Source organism: Channa argus, chromosome 5, assembly GCF_033026475.1.
Source record: "Channa argus isolate prfri chromosome 5, Channa argus male v1.0, whole genome shotgun sequence".
In the NCBI taxonomy this organism is placed as follows: domain Eukaryota; kingdom Metazoa; phylum Chordata; class Actinopteri; order Anabantiformes; family Channidae; genus Channa; species Channa argus.
Window position 1 is genome coordinate 12,300,617 of NC_090201.1, and position 19,068 is coordinate 12,319,684.

The following is a 19,068-nucleotide window of genomic DNA, read 5'->3' on the forward strand; positions in this document are numbered from 1 at the left end:
GTTTGAAACACCTCTAAGTGCATCTGCTTACACAGTTCATCCTGCTATCAAAAAAGAGCTTTTTAAACCATGGATAGTTTGTTTTTAACACATTAAGAGGTTTCATTGGTTAAACTGAGCAACAGCGACATCCTATGGTCTTTTGGTCTATCCACATATTTGTTTGAGTATATACACACTTGTACACACTAGACGAGGCCTAGTTGGATATGGTGGCGCCCTAGTGGGAAACTTTGTCCTACTAATTGAACAAAAAATGATTACTAGTTCACTAGTTAGAGCAAAAAGGGATACTAGTTGATTTATGAAACATTAAAACTAGTACTACTAGTAAACATTTTTCCTCAGTTAGTGCACCGGCATATCCAACTAGTTCGCACAAAGGTATGACGTAGAAGACAAAATGTGTGTTTGGACAATGTGGATACTCAATTCTCCAACGTCTCGCCACAGATCACCGTGCATGACACAACTTCACTTCCTCGGTGTGTAATCCAACCCACTGGAGCTTTACAGAGTGGGACCTCCCACACACACGCACGCACACACGCCGGGCGGGTCTCGCTCCTTTATCCCGCCCACCGCTCTGCGCTGCTGCTGTGCTGTGCTTAACGCTGATGTGTTACTAACTTCAGCCTACATCTCTGCAAAAATGTTCAATTTTGGATCAAAGATGTTGCTGCTCTTTCTCTTGGCCTTCCCCTGTGGATTAATATCCGTCGGTAAGTCAGACTTTCCTGCGTGTGAACCAGACGAGTTCGCGACAGCTCCTTCACTTTGGCAACAGTTCCCAAGTTTTAACGCATTGACGTGGCATAGTCATTTTTTAACCTTACACATTAGCGGCTTTGTGTGTCCAATGACGCTTTACTTGCATGAATATGTTCATTTTTAGCCACAGCAATAAGACAGCGCGTTTACGTGGAAATGAATGAAAATGATCTTTCTCCCCGCGTATGCCTGTTGTTAAAGTATAAAAAACACTCACACTCGTGTCAGGTAACGTTTACTTTAAGGTGTTTAGGTTTACGTGTCATTTTAGTCCGATATTTTAAGTGCTGGGGATACACCCGCAGTAAAGAGCTCCCCCATGCTGGGACACGTCACCATAGATAACATGGGAACTTTTATTTGGGATTGTTGGTTTCTCCTAGGTTGTTTTATAGATACAGTTACTTCTGGGATGAAATACACTAATGTGGGAGCTGTTGTGATTTCTATATAGAAAGTGGAAATTGTAGGTTATTAAAGCATTCAGTGATTTTTGGTTGTATTGACTTTTATTGACATACTGTACTGATATTTTCAGAGATTACTATATTAAGTTGTCACAGAATTGAAATTACTAATAATATGGACCTGTTGACCACATTTATTATATAATTTCACTCACCTGAAGCAGTACAAAAAGCTGCTTTTGTGAGGAAAAAAGTTAACATCACAAAAAACAGGTAATTGTATAACTATTTGAAAGTAACCAAGTACCCATACTATCTCTACATGTCCATCACAATATCAACGCTGGTATTTCACCCATGTCTACACCAACACACTCTCACGGTGAAACTTTCAACCTTCACTCTCACATAGTGTGTGTCCCTGTATCTTTGCTGTTGCTCGCAGGCCACGTCTCTGCAAACACTGACTCTGCTGAGGACATTGTAGAAGATGCTGATGTTGCTGTAGATGAGGAGGACGACGATGAAGAGGAACTTGTCGAGGAAGATCAGATACAAGCCTCAGTATGTACTACGCTTCATTTACACAGTACTAATACACTATAGCTTTCATGCGCCAGTGGTGAAATTTTAGTGCTGCGCTTTGTTTATCCTCAGAAACGAGATGAGGATGACTCTGATGAAGCTGCTGATAAACTGTTAACCTCTCACCCTGATGCTGACACAACAATCATCTTCATGACAGGAGAAGGTTGGTCTGCTGCTATTTCAGGTTTTACTGTGTTTTATCTGGCAGATGAATTTAAGAAATTAAGTGAATTACAGAAGGAATTAAATACAAGTGTGTGGATTTGGTACTACATTATACCTTGAATATACTCTTGTTTTAACTGTATTTAATATATATTCGCACTTATCATAAATTTAGAGTTTCCAGCCAATGAAATTGTGAGGTTTCTGGTGGGCTTCACCAACAAGGGGAGCCAGGATTTCACTGTACAGTTACTGGAGGCCTCCTTCCGTTATCCTCAAGATTTCCAGATCTACATTCAGAATGTAAGTTTGATCTGAAATAAAACCACCAGCAAATGTTGCTCTGCCTTTTGACTTTACCTGGAGGGGTCAAATTATTTTAAAATGTGATTAATTTTTTCACACCTAAAAATACAAGAAGTAAGCTATCCCTATGTGAAAGAAGGGAATAAAGTGTGTTTAAAATATATTCTAAATGAAAAAAATGGCTTATAAAAATTAAAATTTCTGGTAAATTCAAATCATTCAGGGCAGAAAAAAATCTGTGGTTTGTTATTATTGCACACAAGTTATCGTTTATGGATTTTAAAGCTACCTTGCAGATTTCTAACATGATTTACTTTTTAGTTCATACGACATTAACATAGTGTAACAACTCAGGAGCAAGATTTGTCATATGCCGTGCAGCGAAACACAATAAATATTACTGAAAAAATGACCATGTCATTGTTGAAGAGTTCTTTTTATAATGATGTATGCGTTTGTAGTTCACAGCGTTGCCTCTGAACACTGTAGTGCAGCCCCAGGCTCAGGCCTCCTTTGAGTACTCCTTCATCCCAGCTCAGCCTATGGCTGGTCGTCCATTCGGTCTTGTTATACTCCTCAACTATGTTGACACAGAGGTAGGAATGTTTTTCATTATTTATGAAGAAGATATTTGTAGTGGTTTATTTACTTATTTGAATTAATCATCAGTGTGAAAAATGCTGAATCATTTTGCCATTTTAATTTTAAGAATCAGTCCTTAAAACCTTCAAGACAGTTCTTAAAAGTCTGAGTTACGTGCTCATTCATTATTTGCAACTTTTCTTCAGGGTAGTGTTTTCCAGACTGCCATTTATAACCAGACCGTCACCATCACTGAGAAAGAAGAGGGGCTCGATGGAGAAACGTAAGGCTTTCTTCTGCTGACTTTGAAAATGGAAGGACAAGAACAAGTTGTAGTGTAGTACCAAAATGACTATATGTGAGTAGGCAGTAGGTAAATAATGTTAAATATAATTATTATTACTATTTCAAATTTGTTATTTGCTTTGTTCCATAAACAGTCTTCATAATCCCAGCTCCCTCAGACTATTGCAGCTAATGTAAGAACCTGCAAAAGGTGTGAAATTGGCACTGTGTAGTCGTCAGAATTGTGCTGCTTGTGCAAGATGCAGAAACTGTCACCAGCAAAATAGCCAAGAAAGAAAAACAGTTTTCCAGCTAAAAAATGCTGCAGTTACCTAAAGCTCTTGAAGTTGTTAATGAATGTTTATTTGTTGCTACTAGAATTTGCACAAATTGTTTAGGAAATAAACAGAATGTTTAGTAGAAGCTATAGAGATTTTATGAGTTAATATCAATTATGCTTCATTGTATGATGTATTTAAATAAATTTCACATCTCTTTTGAAAGGAAAAAAAACAGTAATTGTGGCCATTCATTGTAGTAGAACAGAGAGAGACAAAGCCTTAAGGTCTACACTGAACACTTAGTCATCTTGTAGCCATTAATTATTCATAGAAGATGTAAAAACAGGAGCAATGGAAATGTAGTAAGAAATATAAATTAATATATTTTGTTTTATTTGCAGAATGTTCATGTACATTTTCCTGGGTGGATTGGTGGTCCTGATTCTCTTTGGGATGTACCAGGTCCTGGAGTCAAGGACAGTATGTGTCTTTTTATGTGTTAAGATACAGTATGAGTTTTTTTGGTCTATACACGAACTTAAGAAATTACTAATTTTTTAAAATCTGGTTTACCAGTTCACATTCAGAGCAGCATATAGGGAAAAGTTCACATTGTCCTGGAGAAACATTCATTCTCTTCATGTAAACTATGCACTAAACCAGAGATATGTTGGGACTGAAGCAGGCTAATAGATAACATACATTAAAACTAAGATATGTTGTCTTTGAACCATCATTTTTGCAGAAAAGAAGAATTCCAGTGAAAATAGAAAAGGGCACAGGTGGGATCAATGATGTGGACATCAGCTGGATCCCCCAGGAGACTTTGAATGTCATGAGTATGTCATTTTATATTTATGTTTATGTATTTTGTATAACAGAGTGAATTCCTTACCACAACTTGTCTCAAAATCCATTGTGTCATAAATTCTTTGAGATTACTTGCTCATCTGACTTTCCTTCTCCATATACTGTGAGTAAAGTAAAACAACTAGATGATCTTTACATCCTGTCTTACAGACAAGGCTTCTCCTAAAACATCTCCACGGAAACGAAACAAGAGGGCAGTTGGAGTAGATCAATAAAACAGTGGGTTTCCATCCATCATCATACTGTCCATAAGGCTTTCAAAGCTCATTTCCTTGCTACACACCCCATTCCCCTTCTCAGTGGATCAACGTTTCTGGAGTCCAATTTCCAGCACAGCAACATGTTTAAAATGTTTGTACAGATTTCAGCCTCTCAGACCAGAGATCAGAGAGCCTCCTGGACTCGACTGCTCTGCTCCCAGAATTTAGTCACTATCAAGACTGGACTGTTCATTTTGAAAGGGACTTTTCTTTTTATCAATATGTGTGTGAATGTTGATAGAACATAAACCAATAAGTCAATAAATGTTTTGAGGTAAAACCGATGGAGTACGGCACAGGTTGTGTCCCAAAAGAAGTTTGAATACACGCATATACAGTATATCCTGTAAAGTCACAGAAATTGCATTGAAGTTTAATGACATTTCATCTGCAGACGCGATGGTCAACACTGTGAAGATAAACTGGATGTTTTAATTGCAACTCATTCATATTTCTCTCTCTTGTCTCTGATGTAACACCATTGTGCCTTACCCAGGTGTTTGCAATGCCCTGCAGATAATGTTGTGAAAGATTAAAAGATGTCCAACAGATACCCCTCGGTTTTTAGCTTCCAACCACATTGTCTGAGGTCTTTAAAACTTTCAGTCTGGCGTGAAATTAGTTTTACCATGGGGCAATGGCAGGGGCAATGGCAGCTGCAAGGACAGCAAACATTAAAAACAGTATTTTCTGGATGTTTCTGCAGGTTAATGTTCCTGTTTCATCACATGATTGTTGTGTTACTCTCAGTGGAGCATTTCGAATTCTTACTCAATACTGGAGTCTTGCAGATTGTATTGTCATTATTTGTGCTAAAACATGTTTTGAAAATAAAAGGGTGAAAGAGTGTTTCATTAGTTGCTCTTGTACAAACATGGTCCATTTTTAAAATGTACTTCAGTCATAGCATCTTCTAAGAGCTGGTTTTTCTTGCAACCATGTTGTCACTCTACTATATGAAAGTAAAATTACATTATTGGTTGAACCAGAAAAGATTTCAAAACTTTTGATAACTATTTTCTCTAATAATCTAGGAAAATGTCTTTAAAAGAACTCTCCAGCAACACTCTCAATGTTGCTAATTTTAATTTAGATTTCCATACGTTTAAACTCATCTTGGTAAAATTACAATGCAGTACATATTTATTGATATTCAGGAATGTTGTATTGTATATGCCTGGTTTCCAGCGTTATATCAGAAATAAAGCGTTACCAAACATTTGGTTAACATGATTGAGTTAGTTAGGTTACTTTTTCTGCCTAACCTTTCATTGTAGGCCACACTGCTTAAGTATTAAGTTTCCCTCCTGTCAGAATTTACTTTTTCTTACCATTACATCAGTTGGGTGTTTGGCATCACTGCATGTGCCGGTTATAGCCTACTATAATGTGCAAGTTAGACAAGTGTCTTAGTGATTTTCTACTAATTTTTTCGCACTAAAAAGGAGATACATTTTTTTAACACTATGTCCATTTTCATTGAAAAATTAATTTTTCAAGCGAGAGAGAAGCATTGTGTGTGTTTCTTTAACTAGTCAAAAATCATGTCAGGAGGAGATTAAAACTAAAGCCATATTAGAAGTAGCTGTTCATCATCTGTGTAATAGCAAATTCTGTAAAAATAAAATGGAGATGCTACATTAAGACACAAAAAATTGCTCAGGTAAAGGTGTGAAGTATGCGTTGTGTGAGTGTTGCAGGTGGGTTGTGCGCTGATTGCAGCTCGGGGAGGTGAGAGCTGTCCGGTGCTGAGGGGGGAAGATGAGCTCAGCTCCCGCCGGGGGGCAGGTAACGTCAGCAGTGGACCGGAGCAGGGAAAGACTGTGCATACACACCCACCAAGTGTTTATCGCCGCTTTAGCACTAATACACACCGACACACAGTAAAAAAAAATGGGAAGCTAATCCGCTCCGTGTGACTCAGCGCCGCTTTTTATCCCGATTCCCGAGCTCCTCGGCAGCATCCCGCGCCCTCCGCTTGGCTTGAAATGGGATGATATGGGATTTTTCACGTCGACAAAGATCGGAGGGATTCTCGCGTTTGCCTTGGGTAAGACAGTCTATCTCAGGCTCCTCCGTGGTTGTTTTTACACTGACAGCCACTTTGCACGGGTTTTCAGCCTTACATGGTGTTATCCCCGTGCATCCGAAATGTGACTGCTAACGTAGAAACCTTTATTAATCTCCATCACTGCTGGATGATTGAGATCTGCACCGTGGCCAAACTGCTTTGGTACCACCATGGACGATGGGGGTGTCTATACTTAGGTGGTAATGTGCAAGCTTTTGTTACATGAAACATTTAAAAAGCAAAACCCGGCGTTGAAATAAAATTTATGGTTTCCACTTTTTATTGGTATTTAATATCTTCTTGTTTGCTATAGCACTTTTTACCACTCCCTTCCACAGATTATTCTATTATTTCTAATATTTAAATAGCAAATATCAAAGTATTCTTTGCACTGCAGTGGTCAGGAATATTCTCTGTGGTAACATCTGCCTCACAGCCTGCCGCCCACTTACATCTGTCCTAAGTGAAGTTCACGCCAGGACTGCAAAATAGCTACATTCTGTTATTTATATTTAATATATAATGGGGTATTAAAAGTACTTGCTATTTACATGTATGTATGCATGCATTTTTGTAAAGAATCAGAACTTGGATGAAAAATAAGTTTTGTGCAAAAGTTGATGGAGGGTGCTTTTGGTAGTAAAGACATAGTAGAGGAAGAGAAACCAGATTAAAACAAGTTCACACATAGGAAAAATACCAAATGGCCTGACATCCTCAGCTGGAGGCTAGTGAATGTATCCTTTTTTGTTCAATTGCAAAAATAACAGAGGCACTTCATAACTTTTCTTGTGCACTTCTTGTGGACATCAGTTCTGATTAACTTAACAGGTCACTGTGGTTCAGCAAGTGCCAAACATTACAAGTGTGGTCAAATAAACCTGTGTGTTACATGTGTGTGTGATTTGCAGTATTCCTATCCCTTGTGGTGTCAGGAGACTCTGCAGATGTGAGGTGTGAAAACATTTATAAGGACTTTTCTGACTGTGTCCTGGAGCTGGGAGAGAGCATGGACAATTATCAGGAGAATGTGACCAGTGAGAGGGGAGTGGCGGCAGTGTGCAGGTGAGAGTAATTTTTAAAGAGTGTGTGGACCGTGTTAGGCACACTGGACATCTCTGTGACGAATCCCAGTGCTCTGTACTGCTAAGCACAGAATTATGTTTCACTTCAATTAGTCTAGTGCATAATGTTCCATGATTGAGGAAAATAATATAGACAAACAGACTACATCTCCTGATAAATTACTGGAGAGATGCCATAATCTCAGAGGGAGAATACAGAAATGAATGGTGCTGAGACACTGAGCCATTGTACTAAATAATTTATGACTTTGCTGCAGCAGTAATGAAATTCCGGGGACGTTTTTTGTCATTGTTACTGCACGCACCCTACAACCCTAGAACAGTATACTCAAGACAAAGACTTACAGATAAGGCTTCTGTTGAAAATTGCCCACTTGCAACATCATCTGTGATATTATTTCACTCTGTGATGCAGTTGCCATGGTAATTAAAGCTCACTTTGACTTTCTAGAAGCCACCACAGTCATCTGAGTGATGTATTATTGGCAAGCAAATTAATCCATGACAGCTAGCGCATGTCTGCATGCTGTAGTCAGGATGAATTTTTTGTGAAATGGCAGATGCAACATTGATCTGATGATCCTCTGTTTGCTACAGTCACTGGGAAGCTTTCCACACATGTGCACTCACAGCGCTGTCGGACTGTCAGGAGGAAGTCAGCTCCATCTGGGAGACTCTGAGGCAGGACTCCAGGAAGATGCGCTTCCAGGGAAGTCTGTTTGACCTGTGCAGCCCGAGCTCTTCTCCTGGATTAAGTTCCCCTCTTCTTGCCCTTACCCTGCCACTGATGCTGATCATGGCTGGGACCAACTGGTCCTCCATACAGATGGTGTAGGGTAGGTGTGAGGATTAGGAGATGAGCAGGTTGTGGAGGGATTTAGATTCCCCAAATTCACTTCTCCAAGTGCAAACTTGAAGCCAAGGATTTAAGAGGAACAAATGTATGATCCAAATTTGCAGTGATGAATAATTTTAAATGCTCTCAAATAATTTAACCTGATCTTCCCTCATGTATAGAAAATGCTGGAGTAGTGAAGAAAATGACATTTGTATGAATTTATTGTCCAGGCAAATGAAACACTCAATATTCTAGTGATCTCAGATACAATGTGACCTTTGGCTCTCTGTTATCAATATGCTATATAAAAGGGTGAACACAATACCATTAACACCTACAATATACAACCTGTTTAATGCAGAACAGACCCGCAATAAATAGCCTCCTGTACTTCTACAGATGATGACATTTCAGTTTTAAACGGAGGTTAATCTGTGAAGTTGTACTAGTTTTCAATAGATTATGATCCAATAGTGTGTTTCTGGTATTGTGTCTACTCACCCTATAATTTAAAACAGTTCAACATTTTGGGACTTAGCTGTAAAAGACTTATGTCACTCTTGTGTCTGTATGCTAAAGACAAAGCTATTGGCAGGAGCCCATCAGCTTAGTGTTGCACATTGCTCCTATGGCTCAGCACAAACCCTTATAAAAAATATTTTTTAAAACCATTGTGCTGATTAAATAGGTAAGATATTAAATGTTAATTAGTGAGCTTTAGAGAAACTAGTGAGTGTATTTCGTTACCTTTGAAATGCATCTAAGATAAGCAAACTGGTTGATGGCTGCTTTATATTTAGAGTACAGACTTTAGAACCTAACAGAAAGAAAAAAAGATCTTAAGTTCTTAAAATGGCAAAATGTTCCTTGAGCTACAGTTTGTTGGCACCAAAAAACCCAATTTAATTGCCAGTGAGTTTGTTTAAATACAGCCATGGTATCACAGTGTGGTTAGCTATTACATTGCAGAATAAATAAAAAATGCCACCAATGTCCTAAAAGGTTTTTTGTCTAAATTTGGTCAGTGAAAGGACAAAAAGCAGCGACTAAATGTTTGTGTAAGTGACAATCATAAATCTTTTGACCCCTTCACAACATTTTAGCCTGCTGTGGCTGATGTTGCACGGCTGCTATAAAGACACCAAAAAAAGACATCACCTGGCATCACTATGTTCACTCCCCCAGCTCTTCTTTCGGAGCCTCGCACTATGGTTTGGTTCATGTGTTATGCTCAACTTTCACACTTCTGAGCTATTGTTTGTGTAAAAAGAGAATCTAAATTGTTCAGCAACGTTTTGCATAAATATTTTTACCTGTAGTAAACAATTTAACTAATTACTGGAGAAAAACACTAGGATATACAGTGTACAGATCGACCACGTAGGGGACTTTTTTCTTTTTTTTTTTTTTTTTTTTTACAGTGATGAGATTTTGAAAGAAGAATCTGTATGATGATGCAGCCAAAGTTATACGGAAATTCCCTAAATTAAATACACAGTATTTAAAGTTAAATACATAAAATTAATTTCTAATGAGGTCAATAGCCAAACTAGTGGCTGTTGTAACACAAACTAATGGCTCATTTTATCCACATAATTGCCCTTGCATTACAGTAACGGTATTTTAATTAATGTATTGCATAAAGCAGACTCCAAAGTATGCTGCTCCATTTATTAATGTCATGCTTTTACTCAATCTAAATTTTCTAAAATTTAGGCTTTTACACAAAAAGGCACAAAATGTAAATGCAGCAAAAAAAAAAGTTTTGTGAATCTGATCAACAGAAATGAGCTAACAAGAGCTACAAATTGTGGCAATGTATTGGTCGTCACTTCTACTTGTCTTGTCTACTTTTTCAAAAAAGACTATGAGAGATTTTGCCAGTTGTGGTAGAACCTCAATCACTCCTCTTGCAAAAATGATGTTTTTATTAAAAATGAATTAGCAATACCATCAGATAGTTTTGTTTGTGTTTCCAAAACAGTGTTACTAATTGCATAGGTCCTTTAATACTAATAGTCCTAACAGGCACCATCAAAATATGGAGGCTTTCTGTGGTACTGGATATTGTACACCATCTATTTTTGTCACCAATGCATGACAGTTTTTGTGGCAGTGCTTTAGAAAAATGGACAGTCTGTTGATTTTATCTTGGACAAAGTGTACAGAGATTTGGATCTGTGCATGAAGTTAAGATAGCTCTTAGTGTTTCAGCATCTTCTCTTATATAGTCATTAACCCACCCCAACCCCCATTTCATGAGCATGTTTGTTCTAGATGTTTCTATTTATTTCACATTTCAGTGCTAGCATTATGTCATCCATTGTGTGTCTGGTGGTGAGAATAAGAAAAACAGTTTTGGTGTCCTCAAAGCATGAGCAATACTATGTACATTCACTTAAAAGAGGACTTTTTTTTCATTGCCGTTGAAAAAAAGCATGAAATATATTCTGTTATCATAAGCATTATATAACAAGAGATAAACCCTCTTGGGTGAAGGAACTTTTGAATGTAAAAACTGGTTCAGTTTCTTTTTTTTGTTTGTTTGTTCGTTTACTGATGAAAAGCACACTACATGTATCACCAAGATGGTATAAAGCAACTTATGGCAAAGTAATGTGTTTGTAATAAAGCACCATGTTTAAAATGCAGTGTGTATGTGTGTGTGGATGCACATCACTATCAAGTGAATAGCAAAGATCTAGAAACCGATGAAATAAGGAGAATTTAATTGCAATAAAGTGCAGTAAATTTTCTGCTGTACAACCCGTTTACTACAGTTTCTGTTTTTAGTCATCCCTGAAGCAAAGTGTTGGTAATGAGTATCACAGCCAGCTTTTTTAGATTTGTTAGTGCTATCCCATCTGCTGCTTTCCACCTGGACACCTTCAGTCAGGGGTGCGGTGGGAGAAAATGAGGAATCATGGCCCTGGGTAGAAAACCTTAGGAGCACTAAAGTTAAGCTTCTGCTGTGCATATGAAGTATAATGGCCAATTATTTTGCTTCCACCTAGACTGACCTAGTCAGTTTCCTGACAAACAACTTCACTTTCTTGTTTATGAAATGGTCATGTTTTATTTTAAAACACAAGGTATTTACACTGTACCAAATGATGTTGTCTGGTGCCAGCCATGTACACTCAGAGAGGAAAATAAATATGTTAACTATGACTATAATGCTAAACACGTCAGAAAATTTTATCACAACAAAAGGTTTGTCATTAAGGGTCTTTCTATTTCAATATATAAAATTAAGTCACACTAGGTACACACAAGTTGCATTGCATGCGAAAACTTCCCAAACAGCAACTGAGATCAATAATCACATAGCAGGCAACATTGGCTTAGAAAGAGAGTAAGATTGACACCATTTTCTTGTCTTTACTGTAAATATGCAGCTTCCAACCATCGCTTAGCTTGGCTTAGCACAAACACTGAAGACAAGGAAAGAGTTAGCGTGGCTATGTCCAAAAGTAACAAAAGATACAAGCAAGTAAGCAAGTCTTATGTTACAGCTTGTTTAAAACATACAAAAATCAAAGTTATCAAAATATTAAGGAGTGCCATCATTATGAAGCTGAATAAAGTGACAAGATGACTGCAGGAATTTACTGTGGTCACTCAAATTATGTGGCACATAACTCTCCTTTATATATAGTTTTTACCCTTTACTGATGAAATAAAAAAATATACTTTGCTTGAGCTATCACAGAGTCCACACTATAAAAGCTGCAAAGATATTGATCTGACAGTCACCACCCACATTAATAAAATATGAGCATCCGTTACCCAAATGTGATTGATTGATTCAGATAAGATTTTAAGAAACATAATATAAATAATGAAGCTGATTTTCATCTCACATCTGCACTATCAGTGACTGTGTTTCTGAAAAGGCAGACACAGCCTGCTGTCAGTACTCAGCAGGCAACTGACAAACTGTCCCCAAGTGGCCTCTATGTCTGCATAATAAATCAAGATATAAAGAGAGGGAAACAAACACAAGCTGTGCAAAATGCTGTACAAATAAAGGATTAAACTAAAAGGTAGAATACTGGACATACACACTCTCCAAAAAAAGGGAAAGTTCTTTCAAATTTCTAAAAAATAACAATTAACTCTACCAATCCCCCCCATGAATTCTGCACAACCTTGCAGTAAAAACAATAAATACATAAATTGTGGCATTTTAGGCAACAACCACCAAGAAGTCCACAAAATCATGAAAGGGCTAAATGGTTGAGTACTGAGAGTCAGAAAACATTAGCATCCACTTTTCACTGAACTAGTTACCCACGGTTTATCTTTTTGCTGCATAAAAAAAGAAATAAACACTATAGTAACAATAGACACTTGCATCAATATGTCACTGAGGTATGCCAAGAACTTCAGTTTGTTAAAATTATTCTGTAATGGGATGGTCATGTTTGTTACTAACCCAGCAACTCAATACAATGTAAAGAATGAGGAAAAATTGTATCTATTGATCCTAGTTTTGCGTCAAAGGGGGAATATAATATCCCCTTTATAAATGATTAAAAGGTCTTAAAAGAAGGCATTGAGATGCACTAATGTAGTTAATTTTAACACAAAGCATTGAATTACTGAGAAATGTATTGTACAGACATTAGTTTTTAAAAAGGGATGTAAACTTATTTTCTTTGAAAAACTTTAATATTTGAATCCTAATATGCTAAAGACTTAACACTGTCAACAACTTAAATGACAGCTATGAATAAATATATCAGTTCATCTGATTTATCACTTGATGAAGAGAAGCATAACAATTCAAATAACAATGTATGCTGATAGAGGTTCATGTTTCACTTTTCCTACCCCCAGTGGAAAACCTCTGAGCGAGTTCCTGAAGGTTTAACTGTCCACAGATTTTCCGTGTAGATAAAAATTCACAGGTTCGACTTGGGTCCGCTATTGACAGGAATGGCCCTGAGCTCAGTCCGCATGCACAGGTACTCTCCAATTACAGCCATCAATGCCATGCAGGCGACATTGACGAGCCACCAGGACAGGGCAGCTGGAAGATGAGCATTGTAGATCCAGCAGCCAATCATATGAAAGAAATGCACAGTGACTGTGAAGTCCAGGCACTGTTTCCCGCGACGGATGAAGAACCACAGGCCAAGCGCGCTGGGGAATGACAAGACAGACTTTATTCTGTCAGCCATGCCCAAGATCAAATCTCGCCAGACATCAGTTATATAAAAAGCAGAGTTTATCTTCATCCTATACCAATTTAGTGGGGGGTTTTTTTAAACAATGTTCACTCCTACTGTTTAACGTCAGGTTTCCAGGTGCAATTTTGTTGTGCTCTCTACAATATATGATTCATAAGATGATTAACCAACAGCATTTTAGTAGGATTTGTCACAGCTCTTATCGCTTTGGATGTACAAAGAAAAGGATGAACTCACCACGTCAGGGAATTTAAGATGAATGCCATCATTGAAAGTCTACCCTGGAGTGTTGCAAAACCAAGGACCTGCAAAAATTCAGTTTTATGAGTGTACAAATGTGGCCCATAAAACAGGCTTTACAGATAGAATAAATTATTACTTACTTCATAGCTGAAGATTTGGTCTAATGACCGACTAGTTTGGACCAGACTGTCCACTCCAGCCAACCAGAGGCCCAAAAAACTGTAGTAGATGCACTGCATCAACACAATCTGGCACACAATGAGGACTGGATCCCAGATGTAACTACGGAAGTGGCTTGCCATTGCAGGCTGATGTTTCACATACAGGCTTAAAGGGTCTTAACGATGGCTCTGATTGGTACAAGCTGGCCCATCCAGTGTGACGAATGTAATTTCAAAACCTAAAACACAAAAATTAAATTGATAAATAGCATGTATAGAGTTCATGTCTTGGAAAGCTCAGAAGCTTGGAAAGATATGTACAGTAATATGACAATACTGTCAGACTGTAGCTATTTAACTAACAAAGTGAACTACATAGCTGTGAAGAAGGCTACCTTATAAATATTAGTCTCAACATCTGAACAGTTTAAACAATTAAAAAGTCTAATAGGATAAAATGCAACCACAAGGGGCACAATCCAGTGTCTTCTTATGCCAGTCCCAAGTCTTGACATATGCAGACGGTTGTGTCAGGGCATCTGACATAATCTGCATCTGACATAAAACACATCCCAAATCCAACATTGCCAAATGTTTGAATATGCCAAATGCCAAACGTTTCAGTATGGAATGATGCTAAATCATTCCATACTGAATCTGACTTCCATAAATAGATTGGTCTCCGCCCGGGTTAACAACCACCACCTGTGCAACTGGCCTACAGAGTGGGAAATTGGGGTACTGTTGGTCAAAGGAGGAGAGGAGGAAGGCGTATTCATAGGCAAAGAAAATAGAGGAAAGCCAAAAGTATAGGAGGGACTTTGAGTGCATGGACTATGACAGAAAGGCTAGAAATTTAGTTGACACGATGCACTGAAAGAAGCTGAATATACAGTGTATCCAGGTAGCAAGGTTGAAAGCTTAGTAGCAGTGTTTAAGATGTTTAACATGGTGTGGATGGGAATAGAAATGGAGTAAAAGTTATCCTGACAACAAAAGTATTGGTAGGAGAGCCTGTAGCCAGCCAACACAGGATGGTCGTGTGTAAAATGACTTTGGTGGTGAGGAAGATGAAGAGGACTAAGGCAGAGGACAGGATGAAGTGGTGGAAGTTGAAAAAGGAAGAATGTTGGTAGTTTTCAGGGAGGAGTTGACACAGACTGGGTGGTGAGGAGATGCTTCCAGATGACTGGACCACTGCAGTTAATGTGATGAGGGAGACCGGTACGAGACTACTCTGTGTGTCACCGGGAAAGACGAAAGTGGACAAGGAGACTTTGTGGTGGAACGACGAAGTTCGGGAGTGTATACAAAGAAAGACATTAGCTAAGAAGAAGGGGGACACTGAGAGGACTGAAGAGAGTAGACGGAAGTAAAGGGATATGCAATGTAAGGTGAAGGTAGATGTGGCAAAGGCCAAACAAAGAGCATACGAGGACTTGTATGTTAGATTGGACAGAAAGGAGAGGGAGGTGGATTTGTACAGGTTGGCGAGGCAGAGAAATGAGAACTATGTGCAGTAGGTTAGTGTGATTAAAGATAAGGAAATGTATTGAGGTGTGCCAGGAATGTGATGGTTGGAAGGAGAACTTTGAAAAGTTGCTGAATAAGGAGAATGAAAGAAAACAATGAATAGAAGAGGTGTCTGTTGACTGGAGCAAGAAAGTAGCAAAGATTAGTAAGAGTGAAAGGAGGAGGGCGTTGAAGAGGGTGAAGAGTGGAAAGGCAGGTGGTTCTGATGACATACCTGTGGAGGTATGGAAGTGTCTGGGAGAGGTGGCAGTAGAGTTTCTGACTAGTTTGTTTAACAAGATCTTTGAGAGTGAAAGGTTTCCCGCAAACTGGAGGAGAAGTGTACTGGTGCTGGATTTTAAGAACAAGAGAGATGTGCAGAGCTGTGGCAACTACAGAGGACTAAAGCTGATGAGCCACACAATGAAGTTGTGGGAAAGAGTAGTGGAGGCTAGGCTACGGGCAGAGGTGAACATTTGTGAGGAGCAATATGCTTTCTTGCCAACAAAGAGTACAACAGATGCAGTATTTGCTTTAAGGATGCTGATGGAGAAGTACAGAGAAGGTCACAGGGAGTTGCATTGTGTCTTCGTAGATTTAGGGAAAGCGTGTGACAGGGTGCCGAGAGAGGAGCTGTGGTATTGTATGAGGACATGTGGAGTGGCAGAGAAGTATATTAGAGCGTTGCAGGACACGTATGAGAGCTGTAAGACCGTGGTGAGCTGTGGTGTAGGTTTGACAGAGGAGTTCAAGGTGGAGGTGGGTCTGCATCAAGGATCGGCTCTGAGCCCCTTCTGGTTTGCTCTTGTGATGGACAGGATGACAGGTGAGGTTAGACAGGAATCTCCATGGAATATGATGTTTCCAGATGACATTGTGATCTGTAGTGAGAGCAGAGAGCAGGTGGAGGCAAATCTAGAGAGGTGGAGGTCTGCTCTGGAAAACAGAGGAATGAAGCTTAGCGGCAGCAAGACAGAATACATGTATGTGAACAAGAGGTATCCAAGTGGAACAGTGAGGGTACAGGGAGTGACGAGGATGGACAGGATTAGGAATAGGTCTGACGGGTATGGGGGTCCGATCTTTTGGGATTTTTTTTACCATGGCTGGCTCTGTGCTGCAAACAGGGTGGATACCAGATTGGAATTGTTCATACAGATTATTGTTAATATGCCAGCTCTGCCATGAATTTAAAGGTGGTTCTAATGTTTTGGACGACCCATATAAAATTAATTAGAGGAACATATAATTAGAACCACCTCTTAATATTATGCACGGCAGTATCACTCTAAATAAACATATTGTAGAATTATAACGTTTCTGACAATTTCAACTTAACTTGTGTTAGATTCTATAAGTGTAACTCACTAAGTGGGCAGTGTATTAAGTAATTAAATTAATAGTTTCATACAAGCTATCTGCACCTTTAGAAAACCTTTACTTTACTTTCAATACCCAAAACCTCCAATTTTTTTCCCCTTAGAACTTCATATGCTAGTAGGTGTAAAATAAGATAATATCAGCTCATATCAGCTTAACCGATTTAGTGGTTTAAGGTAGTTAGTATAGATAGTGCTAACCATAATAATGATAATTAAACAAAAAGTTTAACAGTAAAAGTAATGTTTTAAAAAAATAAAACAACTGAGTTATATAAAACATCAACTTCTGTCATGAAAACAGCTGGTTACGGTTTAGCTTAGTTTGTGTAATTTGCCATGAGCAACCACAGCTATACGTTAGCTCTTCGATTAGCAAACGCTAGCAACATTAAGCTAACGTTAGCGCTGTTCATGGTTGACGTGACGTTCAGTTCACACAAACGTCAAACTTAGCAAAGACAAGATCACCTCTAAGTTAATGGTACAACAACACTGATAAGATATGCAGGTATAACAAACAGCCTGTTAACAGACAGCATAGTTATTTTCAGTTTTGATCAAACTCATGCAGTCGATACAGACCTGACAACTTGATTAGAAAGGTGTCAATGTGCCATATTCACGATAATCCCTTCGTCTGTCTACTATTTTAAAAGCTCGCCGTCTACTAAACAGAACCTTGCTGTAATAGAGCGACTAGTGATTTACCTAGTTAACAATATATGCAACGTTACAGTTAACAACACGGAAGTTGCAGTGATGGAACCGGAAAGAAAACTTATGAGGTCAAACTATATTTTCAATGTAAAATAAACCTAAACTATGTGATCATCTGTACTAGATTTTCTGCTAAATGTTGTATTTCCAAACAACAAAGAATATACATTTTCATAATTCATTATTTTAACGCTATATAATTGTGTTGTCCACGTTGTACTTTAATAAATGTAATGATTCCCCCCCTCTTCACATTCAATTGCCACATTTATTTTGACTTCTTCTTTACTTTCCGGTAGGTTGTAGTAGTTTCAATAAAATACTGCGTTTGTAATAAATAAATAAATAAATAAATAAATAAAGGAATTATATACCAATCTAAACTGTCGTTTTTTGAAGATAGGACTTTAAAATTGCCAAAAACTAATCTTTGATATTTATTAACCATCTAACACAAAATCTAATACAATAACAATTGGAAAATAGCCGAGTTTTTTAATTATAAGGAGATACATATGAGAATAGATTAGTTAGACGATATCGTCTTCTTAAACCAATAGCAGCATCGGTGCATGTATGAATAAGGGGTAATTCTCGTTTTTTTAATGTCAAGGGATAGTCCTGATGCTTGTGACAATATTGATATTATACAGGTGGCTATAGCTACCACAGATTTATATTGTTAAAGAAATGAATGTGTCTTCACCAAACGGACACATTTTAAATCCTAACTGACTAATTGTAATACTTTAAAATTTAGCATTATTAATAATAAGCACTGCTAATAATTGTGTAGTCAAAATAAATAATCTTGGGAAAATTGGACACCCTTGTTGAAGATTCCTTTGTAGCCAAAAAATAGGCGTCAGTGTAAACCATCATAATTGTATTGGAAAAATGTACTCCACAACACAAGGTTTTGGGTTAAAAGAAAAACATTCAACATTATCAAACACTTTGTAGAAGTCTAGGAATAACACCAAACTCTTGGTTTTGGTTAGCTTTTAATGATGAAGCATATACAACATCAGCCTGCTATGATTATGTATAATTGATTGCATTATAAAAGCGAATTGACAATAGTCAACTAGTCACTTTAAGCCCTTGTTTAGTCAGTTTGCAAAGACATTTGTCAATAATCATTACATAATAGGTTAATCTATTTCCAATTATCTAATGGAAGTTAATCTTAATAGGTTTTCAGTATTAAAGTAAGTAAAGTCTTCTGTATTTGCATCTATTTTTTATAATTCCCTATTTATTTTTTTAATAAAGTTTGGGGGAAAGGTTTTTCCTCATTCATTTTATCTTGATCTTTAGTAATAATTATTTTAGTAATATGAGGTAAA

At 37.8% G+C, this 19,068-nt stretch overlaps 3 protein-coding genes across 8 annotated transcripts; 2 read left to right on the forward strand and 1 right to left on the reverse strand.

Moving 5' to 3' along the window:
• Positions 1-561: 561 nt before the first annotated feature.
• LOC137128009 (translocon-associated protein subunit alpha-like) lies at positions 562-5,364 on the forward strand. Its single transcript, XM_067505653.1, has 9 exons — positions 562-722; positions 1,624-1,742; positions 1,836-1,929; positions 2,107-2,234; positions 2,699-2,833; positions 3,026-3,102; positions 3,787-3,865; positions 4,131-4,224; positions 4,406-5,364. The coding sequence occupies exons 1-9, from the start codon at positions 653-655 to the stop codon at positions 4,468-4,470; spliced, it is 861 nt and encodes a 286-aa protein (XP_067361754.1). The 5' UTR covers positions 562-652; the 3' UTR covers positions 4,471-5,364.
• An 843-nt stretch (positions 5,365-6,207) lies between these two features.
• Positions 6,208-9,849, forward strand: LOC137127015 (neuritin-like). Of its 2 annotated transcripts, none has more exons than XM_067503296.1 (3): positions 6,208-6,565; positions 7,522-7,651; positions 8,269-9,849. In XM_067503296.1, the coding sequence occupies exons 1-3, from the start codon at positions 6,514-6,516 to the stop codon at positions 8,504-8,506; spliced, it is 420 nt and encodes a 139-aa protein (XP_067359397.1). In that variant the 5' UTR covers positions 6,208-6,513; the 3' UTR covers positions 8,507-9,849. The 2 variants fall into 2 exon arrangements, with proteins under 2 accessions (XP_067359397.1, XP_067359396.1); XM_067503295.1 differs by having other exon boundaries at positions 6,216-6,565; positions 7,498-7,651.
• A 2,431-nt stretch (positions 9,850-12,280) lies between these two features.
• On the reverse strand, positions 12,281-18,051 carry sys1 (SYS1 golgi trafficking protein). 5 transcript variants are annotated; one of them, XM_067503292.1, is made up of 5 exons: positions 17,585-18,040; positions 16,334-16,551; positions 14,088-14,347; positions 13,942-14,009; positions 12,281-13,657 (listed from the first exon to the last, which is right to left on the reverse strand). In XM_067503292.1, exons 3-5 carry the CDS (start codon positions 14,247-14,249, stop codon positions 13,417-13,419), a joined length of 471 nt encoding a protein of 156 aa, XP_067359393.1. In that variant the 5' UTR covers positions 14,250-14,347; positions 16,334-16,551; positions 17,585-18,040; the 3' UTR covers positions 12,281-13,416. The 5 variants fall into 5 exon arrangements, with proteins under 5 accessions (XP_067359393.1, XP_067359392.1, XP_067359391.1 ...); XM_067503291.1 differs by having other exon boundaries at positions 16,334-16,556; XM_067503290.1 differs by lacking the exon at positions 16,334-16,551 and having other exon boundaries at positions 17,585-18,037.
• Positions 18,052-19,068: the final 1,017 nt, after the last annotated feature.

Coding starts and splice junctions, on each gene's coding strand:
- LOC137128009 (XM_067505653.1), top strand. CDS start 653: ATGTTCAATTTTGGATCAAAGATGTTGCTGCTCTTTCTCTTGGCCTTC. Junction 1,930..2,106: donor CATCTTCATGACAGGAGAAG/GTTGGTCTGCTG, acceptor TCATAAATTTAG/AGTTTCCAGCCAATGAAATT. Junction 4,225..4,405: donor GGAGACTTTGAATGTCATGA/GTATGTCATTTT, acceptor CCTGTCTTACAG/ACAAGGCTTCTCCTAAAACA.
- LOC137127015 (XM_067503295.1), top strand. CDS start 6,514: ATGGGATTTTTCACGTCGACAAAGATCGGAGGGATTCTCGCGTTTGCC. Junction 6,566..7,497: donor GATTCTCGCGTTTGCCTTGG/GTAAGACAGTCT, acceptor TGTGATTTGCAG/TATTCCTATCCCTTGTGGTG. Junction 7,652..8,268: donor GGAGTGGCGGCAGTGTGCAG/GTGAGAGTAATT, acceptor TGTTTGCTACAG/TCACTGGGAAGCTTTCCACA.
- sys1 (XM_067503292.1), bottom strand. CDS start 14,249: ATGGCAAGCCACTTCCGTAGTTACATCTGGGATCCAGTCCTCATTGTG. Junction 14,010..14,087: donor ACCAAATCTTCAGCTATGAA/GTAAGTAATAAT, acceptor GAATTTTTGCAG/GTCCTTGGTTTTGCAACACT. Junction 13,658..13,941: donor ATCTTAAATTCCCTGACGTG/GTGAGTTCATCC, acceptor GTCATTCCCCAG/CGCGCTTGGCCTGTGGTTCT.